The sequence below is a fragment of the Coregonus clupeaformis genome, chromosome 17, assembly GCF_020615455.1.
Source record: "Coregonus clupeaformis isolate EN_2021a chromosome 17, ASM2061545v1, whole genome shotgun sequence".
Taxonomy (NCBI): domain Eukaryota; kingdom Metazoa; phylum Chordata; class Actinopteri; order Salmoniformes; family Salmonidae; genus Coregonus; species Coregonus clupeaformis.
The window spans coordinates 40981565-41000005 of NC_059208.1; the positions used below are offsets into that span (position 1 = coordinate 40981565).

General features: G+C 46.4%; 1 protein-coding gene across 14 annotated transcripts in view; it reads left to right on the forward strand.

Moving 5' to 3' along the window:
* The window catches only part of LOC121586404 (microtubule-actin cross-linking factor 1-like), a 268894-nt gene that overhangs the window by 184859 nt on the left and 65594 nt on the right, over positions 1-18441 (forward strand). For all 14 annotated transcript variants that reach the window (XM_045226332.1, XM_045226336.1, XM_045226335.1 and 11 more), the window contains 12 exons: positions 274-473; positions 636-953; positions 3011-3177; positions 3556-3712; positions 3940-4051; positions 4356-4418; positions 5080-5321; positions 5507-5636; positions 6662-6861; positions 7089-7599; positions 7874-8868; positions 9782-10282. In XM_045226332.1, coding sequence (XP_045082267.1) covers positions 274-473; positions 636-953; positions 3011-3177; positions 3556-3712; positions 3940-4051; positions 4356-4418; positions 5080-5321; positions 5507-5636; positions 6662-6861; positions 7089-7599; positions 7874-8868; positions 9782-10282 — 3596 coding nt within the window. The remainder of the gene's footprint in view (positions 1-273; positions 474-635; positions 954-3010; positions 3178-3555; positions 3713-3939; positions 4052-4355; positions 4419-5079; positions 5322-5506; positions 5637-6661; positions 6862-7088; positions 7600-7873; positions 8869-9781; positions 10283-18441) is intronic.

Here is an 18441-nt window from a genome sequence, read left to right on the forward strand (position 1 = left end):
GCTCACAACTATGTCTATTGTTCTGGCATTTTCATCAACCCTCTATATTGTTATACATCTCATACACTTCCCTATATCAATTAATATCTTATTCCTCCATATCCTCATAGATCATAGAGTGGATCTCCAGTAATGACCTTTTACTATCCTTAATACTCCCATCTCTGTTGATGTCTTTATATCCATCCACCTAAACAAATTATTCTATATCGTAATGGAGAAAAGTAACCACACTGACATGCTCTCCTCTCCCCCTTCCTCTCTCTGTGTCAGATGGTCTGCAGAAGAGGTTCAACTCTCTGTCTGAGTCTGTGTCGGCGCGGGCTGAGCAGCTCCAGACGTCCGTAGCCCAGTCGGTCAGTATCCAGGAGGGGCTGAAGGGCCTGCTAGCCTGGCTGGACGGCCTGCTGCTGACCCCCGGGCCCATGCAACCCACCGCCCAGGCTGTCCAGGACGCCCTCACACAGAATCAGGTACCATAGTAGAAATACAGCGAGTCTACTATGGAACAGCCTGCAGCTGCTGTTTATGAGATATTTGTACTTTTTTGCCTTCACATCTATTACAAACCTCCACTGTCCATTTTGCAGCTGTGTTACATGAGCTTATTTTAACCCACTTCCCCTCTGTTCCAGAAACTACGCCAGGAGCTGTTATCCAGACAGGGCAGTGTGGAGGCCACCTGTGACTCTGTCTCCAAACTGCTCCAGAGCTCAGACGCCTCCACAGCCACCGGTCTCCAGGGGTCACTAGAGAGCCTGAACCAGCGCTATGCCGCAGCACAGGCCAAGCAGGCCGAGAGGGAGGCTGAGCTCCGGGGTCTCCTGCCCAAGCTGGAGAGCTATGAGAGACTGAGTACGGACCTGCAGGGTTTCACTCAGACCTGCCTGAGAGCTCTGAGCCCCGCGGGACAGCCTGACCGCAGTATGGAGGACTATAGACAGACGATAGAGGTGAGGTGTGGGATGGTAGATATCAGTGTTCCAGAACCATAGAGGTGAGGGGTGGGATGGTAGATATCAGTGTTCCAGAACCATAGAGGTGAGGGGTGGAATGGTAGATATCAGTGTTCCAGAACCATAGAGGTGAGAGGTGGAATGGTAGATATCAGTGTTCCAGAACCATAGAGGTGAGAGGTGGGATGGTAGATATCAGTGTTCCAGAGCCATAGAGGTGAGGGGTGGGATGGTAGATATCAGTGTTCCAGAACCATAGATGTGAGGGGTGGAATGGTAGATATCAGTGTTCCAGAACCATAGAGGTGAGAGGTGGGATGGTACATATCAGTGTTCCAGAACCATAGAGGTGAGAGGTGGGATGGTAGATATCAGTGTTCCAGAACCATAGAGGTGAGGGGTGGAATGGTAGATATCAGTGTTCCAGAACCATAGAGGTGAGAGGTGGGATGGTACATATCAGTGTTCCAGAACCATAGAGGTGAGAGGTGGGATGGTAGATATCAGTGTTCCAGAACCATAGATGTGAGGGGTGGAATGGTAGATATCAGTGTTCCAGAACCATAGAGGTGAGAGGTGGGATGGTAGATATCAGTGTTCCAGAACCATAGAGTTGAGAAAGTAAAATATGTAGTACATTAGCCAAATATAATCATTTCAAACACAGATGTTGTATTACATAAGGATGCATAGGCAGCAAATTGTTCTTTGTACCCCCTGCAGTGTAGAAAATAAGAGTTTCTATGTCAAGGTATTTATGAAAGAACTGGAAAAATGTGTACTTTCAAAAAAGAGTGGTCCATCTATACAATTGAAAATAAACTGCAAAAAACGATGGTATAGATCCTCTTTCTTTTAAATCTACCATTACAGATTAATTTGCAATTTGTTATCATGGAAATGATACATTTATTGATGCACAAAAATATGTCAAATAACTGAAAGTAGAAAAAAGAGTAGCATTTTTCATTTTGTTGCATTACAAAGTGGGATTGAAATAGTTTAATTGTGATTTTTTTTTGGTCATTGACTACACAAAATACTCCATAATGTCAAAGTGAAATGAAAATTCTACAAATGTTTACAACTAAAAAAAAGAACACCAATATACAGGAAGAAACTATTCAAAAATGTGCATCCTGTATGCAACAAGTCACTAGGTAATACTGCAAAAAAACATGGCAAAGGAATACACTTTTTGGAATACATGCAAAGCCTTATGTTTGCACAGGCAAAATCCTAGAGGAAAATCTGCTTCAGTCTGCTTTACACCAGACACTGGGAGAGGATTTAACCTTTCAGCAGGACAATAACCTACAACACAAGGCCAAATCTATACTGGAGTTGTTTACCAAGAAGACCGTGAATGTTCCTGAGTGGCAAAGTTGCCGTTTTGACTTAAATCTACTTGAAAATTGCTATTTAGCCATGATCCCCAGCACCTTGACAGAGCTTGAATCATTTTGAAAAGAATAACGGGCAAATATAAGCTCTTAGAGACTTTCCCAAGAGACTCACAGCTGTAATCGCTGCCAAAGGTGTTTCTAACATGTATTAACTCGGGGGTGAATACTTGTCTAATCAAGGTATATTAGTGTTTTATTTTTCATTCATCTTTATAAAATGTTAGAATATTTCTTCCACTTTGACATTAGAGTATTTTGTATAGATAATTGACAAAAAATTATAATTAAATCCATTTTAATCCCACTTTGTAACACAATAAAATGTGAAGAAATTCAAGGGGGGGGTGGGGGGGGGGGGTACTTATGATACCCACTGTAGATAGCAGAATTCCTGAACTATAGACATCAGAGTGACAGACCATAGATATCAGTCCGGTAGACCATAGATATTAATGTAAGGTGAGAGGAGGATAGTCTTGCAGGACCATCGAGGTGAGAGGACGATGATGATGATAAATAATGTTACAGAAACATAGATATCTGTTTGAACAGAGACGTGGAAGAAGGCACAGGGACTATGCTCTAAGAGATTTCGGGGAGGGTTAGCTACCTTCAGATAACATATCTGTATCTGCCTTACTACTACAGGAGGTGAGAGCGGAGCAGGAGCAGGAGGCAGGTCAACTTAAGTCCTTCTGCCAGCTGGGGACAGACCTGAGCCAAGCAAAGGCCCTAACCAGCACACAGACCCTACTGGACAATGTCAGAGAAGTGTCTGATGAGTTCGCCCGACTGGAATCTAACGTCAATGAAAGGTAAGCACTGCCTTAGAATAAACAGAGCCAAAACCATTACACAATCAATTGTTGGCCCTGTGCACAATGGGATAATGGTTTATCCTTGACTGCATCCCTCTCTCTTTTTGTGACATGAAGCATGTGATTTTAATGTAATGGTTGTGTGTTTTATATGGAAAGGATAGTGGGATTGAAATAAAATGATCTCTTCCCCTCTTTCTTTTATTCTGTTTCTCCTACTTTCTATCTCTCTTCCTCTCTTCATTCCTCTTTCTCTTTTTCTCCCACTTTCTCAATTTATATCCCTACATCTCTCTATTTCTATCTCTCTCTCTTTTCAATCTTCTCCTATCTCGCCATCCCTTCATCTTTCCCTCCTATATCTCTCCGCTCCAGGTACAACGCCATCCAGAGTTGTGAGCAGCAGTTGGGCCAGTTCCGGTCTCTCTCTGGCTCCCTCCTCAGGTGGCTCCAGACAGCGCAGGAGCAGCTGCCTCCCAAAGAGCCCAACCTCAACACAGAGGCCCTGCAGAGGAGAGTGCAGCAGCTCAAGGTGTGTGTCCCTTTTTTAATTACTACATGGATTAATCACACTCATGCAACAAACAGAATCCTCAGTCAATCACTGAAACATAATTAACTCGTTCTAAGGTATTGCTAGATTTTGGAGTGTATTCATAAATACGTTCCAAATCATGATTCAGAATGATATTTCCATGTGTTTATTCAATGAGGAATTATATAAGGCCATTAATAACTTTCAGACATTTCTTTACTAAGGACTTACTGAGTGACTGGGAGGCCCAGGGGGTTCGGGTTCAGGAGCTGAACAAGACTGGATCAGAACTGGAGACCCTCATCATAAACATCACAGCCCCCCAGACCAAGACAGGTAAGGGGAATGGGAAACAACTGCCAGTGTGTGTCCCCTGCTACCTGTATGTCCAAGTTAATACAAGCTCTGTTTGTGAGTATATTGTGTGTGTGTTGAAGTCTATGCTATCAATGTGTGTGTGTAATGTGAATACATGTTCTAGGTGTAGAGGTGTCCATGCAAAACCATGTGTGTGATTGTGTATGTGCATAGTATGTGAATGCCAGAGACTGAGCGTGTTTGTATTGTACTGTACATGAATGTGTGTTAGTGTCTGTTGCAATGTATGTAGTTGTCTGAGTGTAGTGTGTCCCTTTCCCAGGTGTTCCCCAGATCAATGGTGCAGGCAGCCCCAGCAGTGTCAATGGCATTCACACATGCAAAGGTGAGCTCACCTCACTCCCTTATCCAAACCAATCGTCTATGGCCTCCTTTCTCATATGAGATGCTCTCCAGCACTTACTACTGTGGACATCACAGCTTGATTTACAATCTGCTTTTTCACTTGCTCGCTCGCTCCCAAAAATTCTCATTAAATATCAATTTTCTATCTGTCTTCTGTCTGTAAGCTTCTTGTATGTTCTACTGCAGTGTCTAACACCGTTGAAAACATTTGTTGTCAAGAATATTCTGTTGGTCTGGATAATATCAACCAAATAACTTTAGTGTGTACCTTTCAAGAGTTTCTCTTGCCACTGTCAACTCTGTCTGTGAAATGAAAAACACTATACAAATCAAATTGGAATGAATGTGGCCTCCTGTAGCTCAGTTGGTAGAGCATGGCACTTGCAACGCCAGGGTTGTGGGTTCGATTCCCACGGGGGGCCAGTATGAAAAATGTATGCACTCACTAACTGTAAGTCACTCTGGATAAGAGCGTCTGCTAAATGACTCAAATGTAAAATATGATTGATGAATCCTCCTCTTCTCTCTCTCTCTCTCTCTCTCTCTCTCTCTCTCTCTCTCTCTCTCTCTCTCTCTCTCTCTCTCTCTCTCTCTCTCTCTCTCTCTCTCTCTCTCTCTCTCTCTCTCTCTCTCTCTCTCAGACCTGACAGAGCTGCAGGTGGCGGCGGCAGAGGTGAATGGTCGTTACAAGGAGCTGGGAGAGGAACTGAAGGCCCGAGAGTGGCGCCAGGAGGCCTCTCTGGAGCTGAGGCAGAAGGCCAGGCAGGGTACCGAGGAGCTCAGCCGCTGGCTGGGAGACCGGGAGAACAGCTTGCACCTGGGCCAGACCGCCGCCTCCCCTTCCAAACCGGAGGTGGTACGCGCCCAGGCCCAGGAGAACAAGGTAAGTGTCTGGACACGGGTCAAACCACTGTCAAAATTGGGGTGTATTATGCATTTGAAAATCAGTGTCATCACCCCCTAGCTGACATAAACATATTGTACTTTCTATTGCTTACTTTCTACATGCGTATCCTTGTCTTTTTGTAGCCAACATACTGATATAACTGTTCTTCTTCTGTACTTTAGGCCTTACTGTCTGAGCTGGCAGAGCATTCTGGGAAGGTGAAGGAGCTGAAGAGCACCCTGGAGAAGCTGATAGCAGACAACCCAGACTCCCCAGAGGCAGACACCTGGAGACAACAAATGAAGGAGATCGGTGAGTGGTACTGGAATGGACGAATAGGGTCGGCCATTTTGAAAAGTTATGGGGTAAGGGACACATTTTAACATGAGGAACCAGTAGGCCTATGTCATTTGCATGGGCATCTACATAGGACTTGGCCCTGAATCAAATAATGAATAGGGCCAGCCATTTTGAATGGTAGATGAATCAGTGTAAGGAACAAATGACGTTTGATTAAGCGAGGTACATTTCAGAGGATAAGAAGACCGACGCTGTAGATGAGAAGACAGGCTAATATAGTAGTTATTTGAGATTTAATGATTTGCCTCAGCAAAGGTAATTAGCGCTTTTCACAGCTTGAAATGTGAAGAACAAAGAACATGTGGGAGGTTAAGATCAATATTAGGTAGGAAATGAGTGGGATGACTCTGTCAAAGCTATTAACATCACCTTCAAATACTTGATATTTTTACCCTGACCTGATATAGCCCTGTGATATTTAAGGTAGGAACACTGCAGAGCTCCTTTCTCCACACATTTCACACAGGGCCTTATTTCAAAGCCATGTGGATCCAAGACTCATTCTCTCTGCTGGATGCCCAGTGAATGAGTCATGAGGAAAGAGAAAAATGGCTTTTTTATAAGCTGTGTGTGTGTCAAATCAAATGTTATTTGTCACATGCGCCGAATACAACTGGTGTAGACTTTACCGTGAAATGCTTGCTTACGAACCCTTCCCAGCGATGCATGGTTAAAAAATTATAATACTAATTAATTGGTAACTCGAGGAATGGAATAAAATAAAATACACAAGAATGGAGCTTTATACAGGTAGTGTGTGTGTGCGCATTAGCAAGTCAAAATAATTGTTCTCCACTGTGATTAAAGTGTTCTTCATACTGTGTCTATAATGATTATTCAGCCTTGGGAATGCCACTCATGGAACCCATCAGTTTCACTATTGTTATGATTCTCCACTGGTTTGTTAGTGTCATTTTTTATTATAAGCAATAGTTGCTATGGTTTTTCACTCCAACGTTCACTTCCTATTTACTTAGACTCCCGCTGGGCAAAGGCCAATGAGGCGGCAGTACAGAGGCAGGCAGAACTGGAGACCTGTGCTGATAGGCTGGGCAGCTTTGCCACAGCAGCCAGTCAGTTGGGGCCGTGGCTCAGAGAGAAGGAGCTGATGATGAGTGTGCTGGGACCCCTGAGCATCGACCCCAACATGCTGAACACCCAGAATCAACAAGTGCAGGTACATGGAGGATGTTAACTGTGTTGAACACATGCAAAATAATGAATAAGAATGTCACAATAGATTGTTCACAACTTGCCAATTCTGTTCTTGAATCTGCATAAACCAACACCAACTGCATTCTGATGAATTACTGATCAATTGTACTAGCCAAAATGTAGAAATGATTCGTCATTGATGGATGACGTTCTGACCTCTCTTCTTTCCCATCCCTCCATCCTCCACAGTTCATGCTGCGTGAGTTTGAGACCCGCCGGCCCCAGTTCGACCAACTCACCCAGGCGGCCGAGGGCATCCTTTCCCCGTCTGGCGGCAACTCCTCCCCGCAGGATGCCAAGGACCTAGCGGAGGTCCGGTCCGAGCTGGGCTCTATCTCGCAGCAGTGGGACGACCTCACTCAACGTCTGTCCCAGCGCTCAACGCACATCGACCAGGCCCAGGGCACCAGTGAGCGCTACCATGCCCTGCTGAAGGATCTCTCGGTCAGCGTGGGGGTGTTAGGCGAGAGGCTGGACAGTCAGGCCTCGCTCAGTGCCCAGCCCGAGGCCCTGAAACGGCGTCTGCAGGAGACAGGTGAGATCCGCTCTGAGCTGGAGCAGAGGAGGGAAGAGCTGGGTGAAGCGGAAAAGCTGTGCGGAGAGCTGAGCACCATTGTGGTTGAACCTTACCTGAGAGACGAGCTGAAGAAGAGGCTGGAGAGCGTGAGTGGCCCACTGAGGAGCCTGGAGGAGAGGGCCGGTGAGTCTTCTGTTTTGTCGATGCTGTTCATCTTAATTCTGTTTGTATGAATCTCTGTTGGCTTCAGTAGTATTTGTATGTGGAGGTGAAGGGTATGTTTTTGGTTTTTGGGGGGTTTTTGGTCACATCGTGGCTAGTTGTTGTCAAGGTTTTCAATCCAGCGCTATAACCTCTCTCAGGCTTAGGTAGCTGCTCCATCTGATTTGAATGTTCTTCATCAACACATCTGTAAATGAATAGCATTAAGATCCTCTGTCCTTTCTCTTTCCCTCAGCGGACGGTCTATCCCAGCTCCAAGCCGCTCTCTCCAGCACCCAGCAGTTCCAGCAGATGTTCAAGGAGCTGCGGAGCTGGCTGGACAACCAGGGTGGTCAAAGAGACTCTACCGCGGACTCCCTCCCCTGCCAGCCAGAGGCTATCCGGACCTTGCTTGCCCAGCAAGACGAGCTTCATCGCGGGGTGGCCAGCCAACGTGGTCCCTACGAGCTCATCCAGGCCGAGGGGGCCTCCCTGCTCTCCTCGCTACCCGCCGGCGGTGAAGAACGATCAGCCTTACAGTCCCGGCTCGCCACCCTACGCCGGGACTGGGATGAGCTCAACCAGTGCATCGCGGAACGCCAGAACCGGCTGAAATCCGCCCTGACCAAGGCCGAGAGTTACCAGCAGCACCGCGCCGAGCTCACACCCTGGGTGGCGGAGTGCGAGGAGCGGGAGGCTGACATCCAGCCCTCCCTAGACCCTGTGGCCCTGGACGAGGCCTTGCAGAAGGCCAGGCAGCTGGGGTTGGACCTGGAGCGTCGTCGCCCCCTCCTGGAGGCTTTAAACACTGCGGCCGACCAACTCCTGGAACACTGCCGCGTCGGAGAGGAAGACGTACGCGACGAAAAAGCCCAACTCAACCGTAGAGTCGACGGGCTGGCAGAAAACCTCCAAAACCGTGTTTCCCAACTGGAAGAGCTAGCAGGTCGACTTAAGGAGTTCGAGGACGGCCGGCAGGCGGTGGAGAGGAGGCTGGAGGCGGCGCGGCATCAGATCGAGGTGCAGGAGGCGCTGGGCCCACAGGCATGCAGCAACAAGAGCCTGGAGCGGCTGAGGAGCCAGCAGGAGACGCTGCACTCGCTGCAGCCACAGGTGGCCTACCTGAGGGATCTGGCCCAGGGGCTGGTGCAGGACGCACCCCACTCAGCAGGGGGCGGCGGAGAGGGAGGACAGAGGCTGGAGCAACTGGCCCGAGACACGGACAGAGAGTTTGAAGACGTCAGCGAAAAGGTGAGAAGATGTGTGAGGAATTTAGTATACACTGTATTTCATATATAAATAGTATAAACATTTCATAGACACTCCGATGAACATAATGCAGGCCTCTATCTTTCAATAGGAGAATGTCCCAAAAAATAAGTATAGTTAAAAAAAATATAAAACACTAAAATACAATAGGGGTGTCACAATACTCTTCAATAGCCTTTTCTCTTTTGAAAGCATTTGTTTGGCTTTGTTGGACTTATCACTTTTACTCATCCTTTACAATACATTAGTGGACAAATGAGGAAAGGAGACAAGGAAAGGAAGCCATTTATGAGTGTTGTAACACAGCCAATCTGTTCACCCTGGAGTGTGGATGATACAAAGGAGGAGCCAGTTTTAGCAAGGGTCCTTGTGTGCAAGGGTGTCAGAGCGTGTGTGTTGTGTGTGTGTCTGTGAGTTGAAAGAGAACAGAATGTCTTTTAGCTGACAGAGGAATTAAAGTATTAGGAGTTCCAGTGATCTTATATGGTCATTGTACATCTACAACACTTCAGACCATTTAATCACTGTACTGAAATGTAAACCAACGAGTCAAGAGCATTGTACTGTATATTGATATGTATAGTTCCCAAATGTGCCATATATAGTTACTTACAGACTGGTTTCACTTACAAATCAATATGGTATTTAATCAGATACATGGTCAGAAGATATTACATTTTACCATTATTGATTAAATAATTGTCTCTTATCTCTCTTGCTAATGAGAAAAAGTGAGTCATCAGAACAGAGATCAAATGCTGATTCATGTAGCCTAGTTAATTTTATTTGTCCCAGTATTTATATCATATCATTACATCAGCAAGGCACCATGCCACTTCCAACTTGCTAACATTATTAACTCTCTCTCTTCCACTTCCCTCCCTCCCCCCTCTAGATTGAACAGTGCTGTTCCACCCTGGAGTCCCGTCTCCAGGGCGTGGGTGAGGTCCAGTCCTCGGTGCGCGACCTCTTCTCCCACCTGGCTGACCTGGACGACGAGCTAGACTCGCTGAGCCCTGTGGGGCGAGACGCCGACTCGCTTGCCTCGCAGGCAGACGCCGTCCACGCCTTCCTAGCTCGCCTGGCCGCGTTGAGGTCGGAGCTTGAAGGTCACGGAGGCGACTGCACCGCCATGCTCCGGCGAGAGGGGTCGTCTCCCGATCTCCTCGCCCTGAGGAGAGAGACGGAGGCCCTGAGCCGCCAGGCTGGGAAGCTGGCCGAAAGGGGCCAGGCCAGACTGGGACAGATCGAGGCGGCTGCCGAGAAGGTGGGAGAGTTCTACGCCCAGGTGGCGGAGCTGCAAGGGCTGCTGGGACGGGCAGAGGAGGGGCTGAACGCGCAGGGCATGGTGGGGACGGAGGTGGAGACCATCAAGCAGCAGCTGCACGAGTTCAAGGTAAGAATGAGTTTTATGTTTATGGTTGTGAACGTGCTACTGCTGTCTTGGAACTGGAATGACTAGAATGGACATTCCCGTTCACGTCAATGTTCCGTGATGGGTGGGCTTTCTATGGCTACTCTATTGTAAAATGTTTTTGTATTGTCTTGTGCTATTGTTCTCTCATAAGTTTTTGTTTTGGTTGCGCTACCGTGTAATATCTTTGGGCATTATGTCTTCAGAGATTGGTAAGTTGGGTAGAGCCAGCTATGGTAGTATAGCCTCCTAGAAGTGAGCTTGGCATGTGTTTTTGGTGCCGGCATCAATGAACAGCATTCTGAATTTTCTTGTGATTCCTCACAGAATGGAAAACAAAGTTTCTAGCCACAACCCTAGTATTATCTAGCCACAAGCCACCATTTGGGGAAACATTGCATTAAGGACTTATTAGATATTAGAACCAGCTATTAGAACCAGTTCAGCAATGGGTATTGTGAAGCTTTAGTTATTCTAGAATTGAGCTTGACATGTTTCTTTGGTTTGAATTACAGTATATTCAGCAAATATTGTGCATAGAATTATAACTGACATTGTATATGCTATTGCATAGTTGTTGCTCTCTCTGGCGGCCATTTTGTTAGAACCTCTCAGCTGGTGCTTGACTCTGACCTGTAAAAGTATTAGTGCGTCTTATTGAAATAAGCAATTGATTAACACAGATCCTTTTGAAAGCCTTTAGTTACATAAGAGTAATTTCTTGGGAGAGTTCTCAGAGGAAAGTACTTGACCCTTCTTGGTTGTTGAACTTTGTGTATTAAGCCTCATCTTCTAGCGCAGATGCTTTTAGTCCTTGTCTCTCTCGGTCTGTGGGACTATGTCTACAGCATGAAGTATGTGTACTGTGGCATCCTCTCTTCTACAAATCAACTCCAGCTTCAACTTAGCTGTCACACTACTTCCCTTCCCTTCATGCTCTTGTATCAGCACTGGATCAAACAGGATTTTGGTCAGGTGACACTTCTTTCATGACTCCGCTCCTACTGTGGGCTGTGTGGACGGTGTTGTGATGGAGTGTGACCCCTCTCCTAACTCGAGTCGTTCCTCTGGCTCCCAGCTTTATTTATAGAGCAGTTTGGGGGGGGGTGATGTATCCCGTCTCCCTCCTCTTTATTCAAGTCACTGGAGATCAGAAGAGGGGGTATGGGGACTGAGGAAGTGTGTGTGTGTTGTGCGTGCAATGTCCATTATTTGTGTGTTAGAGATGTGTTACCTTAGGGCACTTGAGTGAGCCTACGTGCAAGAGAGGAAGGAAGGAGGGAGTGATGTGATCCAGTTGATCATGGCAGGGGGTATGACACAGAGTTCTAGAGCCAGGTAGAGAGAAGAGTTTAGTCACGGTAGCACTGCACTACTTCTTTGCCCACGCTGAGTCACTCCCGTCTAAAACGTTGCTAAAACGATCCCTCAACATTCCATCAACCCCCCTCCGACCCCCTACCACGCCGGCGCCAGCCCTTGGAACTCGTTAGGGCCTGTCATCGTGGTGATGGACGCCGGGCTAAATTTGATACCAGAGCGAATCACACACCATTCGTTTGTTTTTTCTTCAAGCTATCCTCCTCACCATCTAGGAGAGATCCTAGGCTAGCTAACCAAGCCAACAAGAATTAGCCTACTGCCTCCCGTCAATAGAAATCTACTGTAGAACATTCTATAGGAATTAACCATAGGAATTTGCTGTGTCGTGCTGAATAGGAATACAGTAACAGGGCCTCTCCATTGTACTACTACTTTCCATTGGTTTCCATTCATTGTGAAATGTTCAATGAGATTTCATGAGTACTGTACAACACAGACAGTTCATTCTGGCTGAGGCCATTACTGTGAATTATATGTTTTTTCCTGTACTTTATGTTACATCCGCTGCACTAGAAGTACTGGTACGCAAGTAAGTTTGCAACACCCCCCTTCCTGTTTATTGACTAGTTACAGTAGCTCCCTAAGACGGGGACATTTTTACATAGATTATGTTAATGATTGGTTATATTGTCATATCATATATAAATTGATAATTATAAATATGTTACAATGTAGGATAAGCCTTATTTTTATCTGACTGGAGGTGTGTTGCTAGACTTAGTGGACAGTGGTTTCTGATTTGAGGTGTGTTGCTAGACTTAGTGGACAGTGGTTTCTGATTTGAGGTGTGTTGCTAGACTTAGTGGACAGTGGTTTCTGATTGGAGGTGTGTTGCTAGACTTAGTGGACAGTGGTTTCTGATTGGAGGTGTGTTGCTAGACTTAGTGGACAGTGGTTTCTGATTTGAGGTGTGTTGCTAGACTTAGTGGACAGTGGTTTCTGATTGGAGGTGTGTTGCTAGACTTAGTGGACAGTGGTTTCTGATTTGAGGTGTGTTGCTAGACTTAGTGGACAGTGGTTTCTGATTGGAGGTGTGTTGCTAGACTTAGTGGACAGTGGTTTCTGATTGGTTCAGCTGGTGTCTTAGTGTGGGAGGATACAAGACAGGTTTTTTTCTCTCGCTTTGAGTTTCCTTTCTCCTCTTTCTTCCTCCCTGTCCTGTCTCTTACTCTGTACTCTCTTGATTTATCGACTCTATTAATATTGTGGTTGGCCACTACTACTCTCTCTCTCTCTCTCTCCTTTCTTCCCCCTCTTAATGAGAGCAAGCTGGATGGATGTGTGGCAGAAGACAAGCAGACAGAGGAGATAAAGAGGTAGAGGGGGAGAGGGAAGGAGAGGGAGCTGTGAATAGCTGAGGGAGAGAGACAGATAGGAAAAGAGAAGCGAGACAGCTTAATGGAATGTGCATGAGTGTAGAGTAGACACAAGCTGGGGGGTGAGAGGTAAATAGAGAGAGAGGCAGACAGGGCTGAGCAAGACTTCCCTTTCCCTAAGATCCTCTTTCGTTCACTCAGGGAGCCCACTTGCCCCGTTTCACCCCTCCCTCTTCTCTTTTCCACCCTCTCTCTCAACCCCTCCCTCCCTCCCTCCTTCCCTCTCCCCCTCTATGTGCCCCTCTCCTCTCTGGGCTGTAATGGATTCCACCCAGGTCATTTCAAACCTAAACATGTCTGTCTGCCCTGAAAGCAGACTAGCCTGACTGCCCCACCAGACCATCCCCCCACCAGACCCCAGTTTAGAAAGAAGAAAACAAACTACCCAATCCACAGGGATGATGTCATCATGCCTGAGATTAGTGTGTGTGTGAGTGTGTGTAAAAAGAGGATGGTAACGGTTAGGGGGTAAGGAGGATGGGGAGTGGGGGGGTGGTGTATTGTCAGATTAGTGAAGTCGTGAACTATTGAACACTGATCTCATTGAGTCATGAAGCGAGGGAGGGGAAATGTTTTAAATGGCCTGTGGCATTACCAGTGTCTCTCCGTACATGTGGCGTCTTGGCCCGTGTTCGGACAAGTCAGATTGTTTATCAAGTATGTTTTTATAGACCACCATACTATCTGCAGACGTGCTCTTATGTGATCAGCAGAATTCACGTGTGTATTTAGGGATGCTTTGTGTGTCGACGAGGTGTGTGTGAGTGTATGTGTGTGTGTCTCGGGAGGATGTGTGTGAAGGGTGGGGAGACAGCTGAGATTCCGGACACACCCCCGAAAAAGGCTGGAATTAGAAACACACACACACACACACACACACACACACACACACACACCAGGGTGGGGCTCTACTGTATGTCCCCTAGCCCCAGAGCAGCTGACATAGTCCATGGGGTGGGACAGGGATGTTGAGTTGAAGGGTGTTGTGAAGCTTTAAGTCCCCCGCTACAAATGGGAATTCCTGTGTAGGACTGGTAAGGGGGACAGGGGTGACGGGTGAGGAATGCCTTCCCTTAAATCATGCCCTCACGTCTCTGCTGTCCTCACCCCTGCTTCCTCCCTCTCCCTCTCCACCCTCCCGCCTGCATAGGCCTGTGTCATGGGTTCAAATACTACTTAAAATCGTCAAATACTTTAGTGTTTGCTTAACCTGCCTGGAGTGCCAAGTCTGCGGGGTTTGGGACTTTTGGGACTTTCCTATTGGTTCAGTGCAACAGGCAAGCTCATTCGAGCCCAGCTAAAGTATTTGGAATTATTTTGAATAGTATTTGAACCCAGGTGTGATAGAGATGTCCCTCCATATGGTCTGTGAGTCAGATCTCTCCCTCCACCCTCCAACCAAATCCTCAGAGACATGTAGTAAGGGATATTGGGGTAGTCTTGCTTATTAGGGATTATGATGTAGTTTATGTGCACGCTTCGGGTAAGAGTGGCCCAAAGGCACAGATCTAGGATCAGCTTACAACTCCCTCAATTATTGTTACTCACCCCTCACTTAATCATTAGGGGGGGGAAACCCCAAAGTGAAATTGGTTATTTTTTTCCTAAAGATTCTTTGATAGATGGTTTACATTGAAAGCGATCTGACTTACTGGTAATATGATGTCATGTTGATTAGGTGTTCCAGTATATCTTCCCCATGACTTACATAGTTATTATACTCATTTATCATCTTCAAAGATCTGGCCGAATTTTGTGGGTCTACACTTTCTGTTTATTTATTTAGCTCGTTTTGTTCATGAGCTCTTTGGTCCATTTTTTTCTTTGTTTATTTTCTGTCCTTGGTGGTTGATTGGATCAGGCTAACACAATTTTCACTAATCATATGAGCTGATTTTCAAATTGACCCTTCCTGTACCCTGGTGACTGTCCGATTGACATCGCTGTGTGTGTGTGTGTGTGTGTTTGCGTGCTGCTGCATGTCTGTATAGCAGCATACATGCGTGAACGTGTGTGTTACATCTCCCTCTCCCTCTCCCTGCTCTCAGGGTCCTATATCGTCTCAGCTGTTGTGAATTAGACGGCATGCCACAGCATATCTCCCCTCTCCCCTCATCGTCACCATCCTCTGTTACCAGACCAACCATAACAAATACACTGCTTCTTTACATAAACTACATAACTAGAATAATGTCAAATTAAGAAGCCCAATAATAAACTTAGAAGAAGAGAGGGAGAGAGTGTGTGTGTGTTTGTCTGTGTGTCTATTTTTTACTTATAAAACACAGAAACTGGGACAAAGCAGAAATGTGACCTCTAATTTGGCCAGGATTAGGATATGGAAAAAACTTTATCATTCACATATGGGCTCCATATTGATTCCAGACCCTGCCTAATAGTGCGTAACACTGAAGTTTAGAAAAACCTTAGGAACAATACGTTAGTCTTTCAGGTATGAAGGTGTGAATTCTTCATTTCCGAAACCATATGTGCCCACTGGCCACATATGACTGTAGTTAAAGAATCTGTAACACCTAAAGGATTGTACCACCAGTGTTCATTTGATTGACAAGCCTGTTATTCACTATATTTACTGTACTGTAGCAGCATGGTGGAAGTTGCCGGGTGGTTTGCCATGCTTCTCTTTGTGTCTTGGGGGGGGACTGAGAGAACAACAGCCGCATTGAGCCGCTCAGGTAAAACACTGCTAGTTAATAATAAAACTGCTGCTGAGACAGAGAGGGAGAGCACTTCCTCGCTGCCTGGATAGGAGTGGGAGAAAGGGTGAGTGGGAATGGAAGAGGGGAGGGAAAAAGGGAAAAAGACAGTCATGGAGAGAGAAAATTACATGAAATGTTTAGAAATATGAGATGGATGGATGGATGGATTGAGTTATGTTAAGAGAAAGGGAAAGGGGGGAAGGAGAGGGGGAATGAAAAGGAACACTTTAATTTCTACAGGAGTACTCTTGTGAGCAAACCAGCCACAGCAAAGTCAATGCTGTCAGTATCCTGTGCCTATGCACCCGCGTATATATCAACAAACAGCTCTACTGACTTTGCAGAGACAGTCATAGGCCTACATTATTATATAAAGTATAGAGACCTACAGCATGGCCTTTTGGCTGAGGGCTAAACATTCATGGAATCCATTGCTTTGAGTCCCCAATGTGTTTCGCTCACTGGGGGATTTTGGGGCCTGTTCTCCCCTCCCTCTTCCTGTCTGAGTCAGAACTGTGACTCCTTAACCAGCCGTGACAGGCCAAATGAACGGGGGATGAATGACAATTTAGAGGAGAGGAGTGGGGGATAGACAGACAGTTTAAAAAAGTATTGCTATTTTTCCTGTGCATCCCTTGTGTGTTTTTCTATCCCTCGCTCATTTCCCTTTTCTGGCTTTCCATCTCTCCTGGTAGCTGGTCTACATGTGAGCACGGTTTGATTTGTAGCGTGTTGTGGGGGCATTGTAGGTCGTGCGAGACTGAGGAAGCTTGGGGGGGGGGGGGGCAGAGAGGCTGAGCAGAGGAGGGACAAACCCCTTTTGTTTCTCTAAAGACGTTTGCCTTGGATGCAGCAATAACAGCTGCACCACAACTGACAGAGAGTGAGTGAGAGGTGGAGAGAGAGAAGGGGGGAGAGGGTGAGTTAAAAAGAAAGAGTAGAGTATTTAGCGTGTTTGACATGCAGGCCACGGGCGGCTCACAGCAACAGTTAGATGACAGAGAGAGGGGGAGAGAGAGATGGAGTGAGAACTCCCTTCCCCCTATCAAGTGGAGAATGTGTGTGGACTGAAGAGCGACAGAGCGAGAGAGAGCGAGATGAGTTCACATCGGCTGCTGTCTCTGCTAGAGGTCTTTAAACAAACAGTTAGAGCAACTGAAAAAGGGAAGGGAGGATAAGAGGAGAATGAGTGGAGGAGTGGAACTGAACCACAACTGGCACTGTATCAGGGATACAATGACAGAATACAAGGAGGAAAACAAACTTGGTTCAAATCAATAATTTATATGTACACTAGATGACTAATAAGGGGCGCTGTGTCGAAGCCACCGTGCCACAATCTTGGCACTCCCCCACCATTGTAAAACATGTTTTTACAGGCTATAGAACTGCATTTTTTTATGTTAACATTGATTTTTGCCACATTTATTATATTACGGACACCTTAATACATACCTGCACAAGGCAATGTAGACCTGCACAAGGCTGGGATGGGCTACAGGACAATAGGCAAGCAGCTTGGTGAGAAGGCAACAACTGATGGCGCAATTATTAGAATATGGAAGAAGTTCAAGATGACGGTCAATCACCCTCGGTCTGGGGCTCCATGCAAGATCTCACCTCGTGGGGCATCAATGATCATGAGGAAGGTGAGGGATCAGCCCAGAACTACACGGCAGGACCTGGTCAATGACCTGAAGAGAGCTGGGACCACAGTCTCAAAGAAAACCATTAGTAACACACTACGCCGTCATAGATTAAAATCCTGCAGCGCACGCAAGGTCCCCCTGCTCAAGCCAGCGCATGTCCAGGCCCGTCTGAAGTTTGCCAATGATCATCTGGATGATCCAGAGGAGGAATGGGAGAAGGTCATGTGGTCTGATGAGACAAAAATAGAGCTTATTGGTCTAAACTCCACTCGCTGTGTTTGGAGGAAGAAGAAGGATGAGTACAACCCCCAAGAACACCATCCCAACCGTGAAGCATGGAGGTGGAAACATCATTCTTTGGGGATGCTTTTCTGCAAAGGGGACAGGACGACTGCAGCGTATTGAGGGGAGGATGGATGGGGCCATGTATCGCGAGATCTTGGCCAACAACCTCCTTCCCTCAGTAAGAGCATTGAAGATGGGTCGTGGCTGTGCTTCCCTTTGTAGTCTGTAATAGTTTTCAAGCCCTGCCACATCAGACGAGCGTCGGAGCCGGTGTAGTACGATTCGATCTTAGTCCTGTATTGACGCTTTGCCTGTTTGATAGTTCGTCGGAGGGCATAGCAGGATTTCTTATAAGCTTCCGGGTTAGAGTCCCGCTCCTTGAAAGCGGCAGCTCTACCCTTTAGCTCAGTGTGGATGTTGCCTGTAATCCATGGCTTCTGGTTGGGGTATGTACAGTCACTGTGGGGACGACGTCATCGATGCACTTATTGATGAAGCCAGTGACTGATGTGGTGTACTCCTCAATGCTATCGGAAGAATCCCGGAACATATTCCAGTCTGTGCTAGCAAAACAGTCCTGTAGGTTAACATCTGCTTCATCTGACCACTTTCTATTGACCGAGTCACTGGTGCTTCCTGCTTTTTCTTTTTTTTTTTTTTACTTGGGGGATGGATCAGCTTAATATTGCAGATAGAAGATACAATCTATCAATGTAATTGTCTGCATC